This window comes from Cottoperca gobio, chromosome 8, assembly GCF_900634415.1.
Source record: "Cottoperca gobio chromosome 8, fCotGob3.1, whole genome shotgun sequence".
Classification (NCBI taxonomy): Eukaryota; Metazoa; Chordata; class Actinopteri; order Perciformes; family Bovichtidae; genus Cottoperca; species Cottoperca gobio.
Window position 1 is genome coordinate 6,691,505 of NC_041362.1, and position 8,287 is coordinate 6,699,791.

At 38.8% G+C, this 8,287-nt stretch overlaps 2 protein-coding genes across 2 annotated transcripts; both read right to left on the bottom strand.

The window, feature by feature from the left end:
* Positions 1-1,598: 1,598 nt before the first annotated feature.
* LOC115011951 (hsp90 co-chaperone Cdc37-like) lies at positions 1,599-6,181 on the bottom strand. Its single transcript, XM_029437255.1, has 8 exons — positions 5,788-6,181; positions 4,704-4,985; positions 3,473-3,578; positions 3,262-3,377; positions 3,009-3,131; positions 2,529-2,711; positions 2,372-2,443; positions 1,599-2,244 (listed from the first exon to the last, which is right to left on the bottom strand). Exons 1-8 carry the CDS (start codon positions 5,893-5,895, stop codon positions 2,104-2,106), a joined length of 1,131 nt encoding a protein of 376 aa, XP_029293115.1. The 5' UTR covers positions 5,896-6,181; the 3' UTR covers positions 1,599-2,103.
* Positions 6,182-7,480: 1,299 nt separating this feature from the next.
* Positions 7,481-8,287, bottom strand: cmc4 (C-x(9)-C motif containing 4 homolog (S. cerevisiae)). The gene is made up of 3 exons (XM_029438240.1): positions 8,155-8,287; positions 8,007-8,066; positions 7,481-7,921 (listed from the first exon to the last, which is right to left on the bottom strand). Exons 2-3 carry the CDS (start codon positions 8,062-8,064, stop codon positions 7,785-7,787), a joined length of 195 nt encoding a protein of 64 aa, XP_029294100.1. The 5' UTR covers positions 8,065-8,066; positions 8,155-8,287; the 3' UTR covers positions 7,481-7,784.

The window sequence follows — 8,287 nt, forward strand, 5'->3', positions numbered from 1 at the left end:
CTGGGGGCTGCCCTTTCAAAATAAAACGCCAATGAAAGCGATACACTGATGATTTTTTTTACAAAGTATGCAATAAACTTAATCCACGTGGTGGAAAAAGTACTAGAAATGAGCAATACTACATTAGATACTCTGCTACTAGTCCTGCATTCAAAATAGTACAAAAGTATTAGCAAAGTAAAGGTGGGGGTAGTTGTAATTACTTTATATGCTGCTGGGTAGCCTGTGAATTTACCTGGGGATCAATAAAATATTACACTTACCTGTAAAATCATAATTTATCGGTTGATTATATTTTGTATTATTAATCTGAACTGCACTGGAGTGTGTATTAGGGGACATTAGAAACATATGGAGCCTTTAGCTCTTAATCTCATATTTTCTAGTTATTTTAATGTGTGAGTAAAGACAGTTTTCTTACTCAAAACATAAAGACGACAAGAAGACATCGCTAGTAACACAGTGGTATAAAGTAACTAAGTACATGACACAAGTAGCCTACTTTACAATTTTACACAAGATGGCATGGGGTCATTATTAATTGTATCAGTTACAGGGCTGAAAGGTCTACAATGTTTATAAGAAGGGATCAAGTTGATGTCCTGAACATTTTTGAAAGTATGGAAGACTAAAAACTGGGCTTTAATATTATAATTATTCATCAATAACAACATGCCTATAATGAACAGGTTAATCATATGTTCATGTTATGGTGTGAGCCTACTGTCATGTTTATCATTTGAGCTGGCCATTTTTTAGATAAGCATTTGTTGTTTGATGTCAGGTGTTGTCTAATTCTGCTCTGTGCACCTGCGAATCAGAAGCCTCACCCACAACCACTATATCAGGACATCTGCAGCCACCTTCGTCAGTCACATTTTAATGGTATCTTGTTTGTTCTGCCTTTTGTCAGACTAAGAGGAGGATCAGCTGTCCTTCACCATTTAGTTACTTTGCAATGTAAAGTAGTATACCACAATCAGGTGCCTCCAGTCCATCATCAGTAACTCATCTCACACAAAAGCTTGCAGGAGAAACAGGCTTTTTTCCCTCCCCACAACAGCTTCTGTCAGGATACATTAGAAGTCTTATTTAAAGATAGTCAAACGATGCCTTTGTTAAAGCTGTTTCACTTAATGTGTTTATTTTTATGCCAGCTCTGACATCAAGCAAATTCCAAACTTTGCACTCTCACCTTCAAAATAAAAGCATTGAAAGTCAAAGTATAGAGTCCAACCGCACTCATCTAGCACTTTTAGGACTGCTTTGTATATATTTAACATTGTTTGTTGTCTTTTGATGTCTAATGTATATGTGATGTGACCATAGCATACCAATCATTTTACCTACAGCATCACTGAATCCGTGTGTAGCGCAAATGTTGTAAATACTAAAATGATTCATTAGAAAACTCATTCACAGATGCAGTCTGTCCATAATAAAAAAAAAAAAAACAGCAGTTACCATGACAACAGGGCTTGCGGATGGATAATATTCTTGTGATTCTTTTATGACTCACATTTCTGACCTCTAACTTTATGATTTGAGACTCACGTCACCCACACCTTGAGTTTTAGAGACGACCACGACACCTCGGCCTTGAGTAGTTGGATATAATTCAACCTTTAGTTAAGCAAGTTTGTAGAAAATGTCACTTTGGGGAAACAACCATCAGAATACATTGGAAGCTCGAGCCCTAAAAGTCAGGCAACAAATCTTAAATTTGGAAATAACAAAAAAACAAAACAAAAAAACATCCATCCATCCGATTAATTATATGCACAACCTGAAAATGTATAGAACATATTTCAACTATACAACAGCACAAACGAAGCAGGCAGGCACTACCACACAGGTGCATACAAATAAATGGAAGAATACAGCCTGAGCAAAATAAAAGACCTAAACACGAGCAGCACTTTCTTTTCCAAGCAGGAGTTACTGATGCAACGCAGCTGTGCCGATAGGTGAACACTAATCCCTTAAATCTCAGCTAAATATTTCACTGTTCCATGATTGGCAAACTAGTCATACACATAGTGGAGTCGCAATACAGTGGGTAAGTACATTTGCAAAAACAACAAGTCATAGACTCAATGTTGGTCATTCCTTCTTAGTTGCTTCCGGCTCCTGTTTCACCTCCTCATAGATAGCATCTTCCTCTTTCTCATCCCCGTCGTCTGTCTTGGAGTTGGGGACCCAGAGCCCAGACTCTATGCACCTCTTCATTTGAGCCTTCGCCTCCTAAAATCAATGAAAACCCAATTATTAACTGCAATATGACTCACAGCACTTTATTAATAATCAACACGCTGCATCAGTCTGTTTATTAGAAAGAAGAACAAGTGTAGACTTTAAGAAAGAAACGTACCGTTGGGTCCATTTTGCTAATAGCATCTTGTAACATTTGGATGTCCTTATCATCAAAGCATTTCTGCATCTCCTGCGATTAAGAACATACTTTGTAAGGCATTTTAAACTGACGAGAGAAGATAAAACTGAGGCTTCTTGAAAACTAAAGAACTTACAGCTGGCAGGGACTCGTACACTTCAACAGGGTCTAGCCCTCCAGGTCCCAAGCGTTTTTGTTTCTCCTCTTCCTCATACTCCCTCAGGGCCTTTTCGATGCGGATCTTCGCTCTGCCCCGAACACGCTCCTTAAATGAATCCAGCTCGTCGTTGAACGCTTCCTGGTACTGCTGATCTGCAGTCTGTGAGAAGACACATCATTTGGTGTGTTGGTGTCCATACAAATGAGCATTTAATTAAACATTTCAATTAGTGTTTGAGAGGTGAAACAGTGAGGACGGCGACACACTGCTTTTCAACCAGGTGTGACCTGCGCTCAGACTGGAGGAAACGAGGAGTCACTACTTTCAGATGTGAAGGAAACTCACAAGAGTAATGTCGAGAAACTTTAGTTCCTCAGTTTCCTCCATAAGATTCTAATCAAAAAGAGCTACAAGTTATTTTATTAGATTTAGCATCATCCGAACACAGCTGCTCACCTTAATCTTGGCAAAAAATTGCCGAAAGCAGCCGCGGGGGTCCACCTTGAGGCTTTTTGCCAACTCTAGAATGAACTGCATGACGATGGTCTGATGAGCCACTTGCTCCATCAAAGCGTGTTTCTACAGGAAAGGAAGCATTGTTAGAATAATGTACAGATGTAGCTGTGTAAAGAAGACGATCGCAGAGTTACAGCCCATAAAACTAACTTTGGATATGAAATGTTGGACATTCTGTTCCCTAGTGTTTTACCTCTTCAACTTCAAGGTCAATGCACATGATGACCAGGTAGTTGGCAGTCTCTTCACACACTAGATGAGAGTTGTCAGAGAGGTACTTCTGGCTGTCGTCCCAACGTCGCAACATGCCTGTGGTAAAGACAGCGATGAAGGACCATCTCTACTTTCTTATGACACCAAAACGCTGAAACATTTATGGATGAGCGGACGATAATGAGCCTCACCAAAATGTTTGATCTGCTTCTCGTTTTTCTCCACAAAGGTTTTATGCTTTTTCTCCTTCTCCTCTTCGGTCTCATCGGCAGAGTCAGGCAGGACATTGACGATGCTCTATGGAGGAAAAACAGTGATCATCATTACAGACCATGTCTGTTTCCCTTTTGGGAAAATATCATATTTTCATCACTGGAAATTATGGCTGTAAAAGAAGTGACGTGCATCAGACAATGAAGCAGCGTCAGAGGTGGGCACATTACGAAGCCACAGACATAGAGGCAACAACTGAAGCAATAAACTGAATTGCAGCATTTGGGACTGTTGTAAATGTGTGTATTGTTTTCGTAGCATTGACTCTAAGAAACACAATTTCTGTCAAATGTTGTATTTGTACTATGTTGTTTATCCTGTACACACGACATCTATTGCACGTCTGTCCGTCCTGGGAGAGGGATCCCTCCTCAGTTGCTCTCCCTGAGGTCCTGGGAGAGGGATCCCTCCTCAGTTGCTCTCCCTGAGGTTTCTTCCATTTTTCCCTCTTTAATTGTGGGGTTTCTTTTAGGAAGTTTTTCCTTGTGCGATGCGAGGGTCTTAAGGACAGAGGGTGTCGTAATCCTGTACAGTCTGTAAAGCACACTGAGACAAATGTATAATTTGTGATATTGGGCTATATAAATAAATTTGATTTGACTATGCAAATACATTATAATAACAAATGTAATCATCTAAGAGGGCTAGATGAACAGCCAATGTTATTCTGCTGGTGAGAGTGTGTTGCAAGACATCACTTATGAACCTCCGATATTCATGAGACAAAAGACCAACCGTCAATGTTTCCTAACAAGTATTGACTTGTCTGACATAGTTTATTATTTAGATTGTGATGCAAAAACTATTAAAAGAATTAAGCCATACTGTTTCATGTGGGTGGCAAAGTGTATTCTTCTCAGGAGGGTGCGCATGCTCGGTGATGTCTGTCCGATGCAAAGCTTCTCTCCAGAGATTGTTAATGCAATGTTATAAACTGACCATGTTCCTGGTGGTGAAGAAATATGCAGCTCAACTCAACAGTGTGGCTCATTTATGTCTTTTTAGACAACACTTGAGCCACACTGACGAGTGATACTTGTTACCAGGACAAATTCATTGTTGGTTTTGTTCTCTTCGGGGAATTGGCGGGTAATAAAAAAATATTAAATAATACCATTTCAATTCAAAAACAATGTTTATCTGACTCACCTTGCTGAAACCCTCCTTGCTGAGCGTGTCGACGTTCCATGGCATCTTCTTCTCTTCCCGGTTATGTTCCGTCACCTTCTTCTCCATATCCCGCTCCTCTCTTTTCAGTTTCTTCTCGTCAGCCTGGGCTTTGCTCAGCTCTGCTTTGGCGTCATCCGTTGATGAAGTGCTCAGCTCTTGCATTTTCTTCTGTGCCTCTGCTAGCTTACGCCGGCTGTCACCGAGTGCCTTGGTCATGTCTTCACCTCTTTTCTGGAAGTCTTCCATTCGCTCCACACGTGCCTGAAGTATAAACATTATAACAGTCACATATCAGTCCAAACCACAGGTACAAGGGTTTCATGTTCTCTTTGGGGAGCTGGCTGATGCAAATGGTGGAGGGTGGAGGCAGCAGAGATGACCCCAGCCCAAGGGGGGGCATGCAAAAGGTTGACTCTTAAATAGGATCAGGTACAACAATTTACCAACTGACTGAAATCACTAACAATACTATTTATATACATTATAAATATATGTATTGTTATCATTTAGACATATGTCAATTTGTCATCTGATACCTCACCACCCGCAGTTACTGTGAGAATGCAACAATTTCACAATAACAGCAGGGGTCCGATGTGCAGGACACACATATGCCACTAAATGCCAAGTTGTAAAGCTGACAGAAGTCTGAAAAGGTAAGTCAAATGCCTCACCAAAATAAAAATAAAAACAGCCAGAGTATAGAGAGAACAAGAAAAAATACAAAGGAGCAGAGAGGCAAAGGTAGGTGAAAGGAGGAATATCATTGTCAGTCTTATTTGAAAGTGTTTTGTTGTGTATTACTTGACCTTTTGTGCTTTAAAATCATAATGAACATGTAAAACAGAGCGTGGCCTGGATGAGTCTATAGCACTGGATACACAAATGGTTGTTTGAGACTCAAACTCTGTCACTACAAGGCTAATGGCTAATGCTGGAGGGGGTGAAGGTGAGGAAAATGATTCCTATCCATAATTCCTAATGGCTGAACTGAGAGGAGGTCCACCATAATTCAAGAGTAGGACACCAATTACACTACATATAAACATCGTTAAATATGTACCTGGTGTCTCCATCTGAAGAGGCTGGGTGTGTCGATGTTCGGGTGGATGTCATCTTCATCATCTGACACCTCAATGTGGTCCCACACGCTGTAGTCTATCCTAGACATAATGCCAGTAAGAACCTAACGCAAACAGCGTTAGCTTCGGATATGACTCGGCTAAGTTAGAGGGCTAAACGAAGCTAACTCAAATCTCCTATCTAAATTTTAAAAAGCAGAAAACCAAAAAACTTAACACTTTTCACGAATATGTATTAGTATTCAATGCGGTGGCTGGCTGTGTTTAGCCAAGATAAACTTAGATAGACGTACCTAGCGCGGGCTAGCGAGAAACTGCTATAGATTTCTAGAAAGAATTGCTGCTGCAAATTTCCGTCGCACGTCATCACGTCACTGCGTCACACGGACGTACGCCGCCGGAAGACAGACAAGCAGAAGACTTGTTTTTCCACATTCATATATTTAACAGAAGTATACCTTAATTTTCTATCTTTGTAAATTATCTCAAAATATTATTTTATTTTTAATATTAATTTTCTATATTTTCGCTTTCATCTTTCTTTTTCTAGATGTGTTTTCAAAAATCTCCCTAGCCTATGCTAATATGCTTTGTTTATGTAGTAATGCAGTTTTATAACAAATGTTCACTATTCTCCCCCCAAAAAAGAAATATATATATATATATATATATATATATATATATATATATATATATATATATATATATATATATATATATATATATATATATATATATATAGAGAGAGAGAGAGAGAGAGATATACAGTATATATTTGTTTTCCTTGATCTGGTAAATTGCAATATATCAAACTTTTTTTTTTAATTCTAATCTGTTGTTCACTAGAATAGGATAAAAATAATGAGCAATACTTATTTGTTAATTCAATCTTTAAAATGAATGATGAATACATAGAAGAGATTCTTTCTAGACTAATACATAAGTTGCCTGGGCCTGACATGCAATCACACGGAGAGACAGATGTATCAGTTAAAGTGTTGTACTCAGAGAAACTGTGTTTGCTGCACATGATGTGAAGATCCATGGTGCTGAAGTTATTGTGGTACCACTTGGATTTCTATGAAGTTGTTTATTTTCTCTATTTCTACCCTTTTAAGCTCTGTAGAACTGTTTTATGTAATGTGTATGTTTAAGGTCTGCAAACAAATTGGAATATCAAAAATATGTTGCAACTTTTCTGACAAAACCACTTTTCTGATTAGGTAATCATGTAAATCAACATTAGTATTTACATTTGTTATCAAAGGCCCAACTATGTTTTCAGTTTAATCATCATTTATTTATTTATATATTTACTCTTCTGCTGCACTTGGATGTTCATTTGACCTTTACTACCTTTGTTACTTCATCCCAGTTATCCTTGTTCTGTTTTGATTTAATGTTATTGTCCATGTTATTCTTATGTGATATTTTTTTATTCTTAAAAATCAATAAAATAATATATTTGGGAATTATGCGAGGGCAACACAAATAACAGGAGAGTCAGGGAAGTGCCAGTCAAGCAGTCTCACACAATCCTGGGAAGAGGTATAATCTCTTTATATACAGTCTATGGGCCTTATTAGCCAAATGTATTTAAATCACCTGTGTGTGTCACCTTTAACATGTCACATCTGCAATATGACATGCACAAACATGTGCCTGTGGACACAATGACATGAAACAATTGCCTTTAATAAATACAACATTTGCCAGCTTACATTATAAATGTACACTTTATGTCATACATGACATTTTCAAACACAGGTGTAATTAATAACAATGATAACGGTAGGTGTGCCTTTCTGCAATGACAGGTCAACATGTTTGCTATAAGAAAGGCCTATTCAAATTTAGATGAGGTAATTTAACACAGTCCACTGCGCAGTTGCAGTATAGATACAATAGTACACTTAATAACACATTGATACAATGGGTCTTTTCACCATTATTGCCATGAAAAGCATCCCACTGGGAGCTATGTGTTACTTTTGTTCTCCTGTGGGTTTGAGTCCTTGAACCCGGAGCAGCAGACGGAGGTTCCGGCCTGAGACGCACAGCAGCGCCGCATGTCCCTGATCACGTCCCGACACATGCTCTCCACGTATTTGTTAGCTGCAGGAGGGGCACGGAGTTAGCCAAACGATAATGTGGCTTTGACAACATATAATAATGGCATTCAAGTGACTGTTTTATGTACCTTGTAAACAATGTTGAATTGCGCATGCTTGTTTTTGACACGGATCTTTCTGTGGCATACCTGGAAGGGAACAGAAAGGGAACATTTCAAAAAGGACTGACTCCCACCCATAGAGACAAAAAGTTTTGTTTTATATCCATGCTCCCACCTTTATCAATCCGGGTAGTTTGCAAGGACGTATTTTGGTTTTAGATTAAAGGTCATCAAACAAACAGCTAGTGTTAGCCGCTAAACTAATGCCACTTCCTTCCGTGACTGCCAATGTTTTGATCACGTGACGT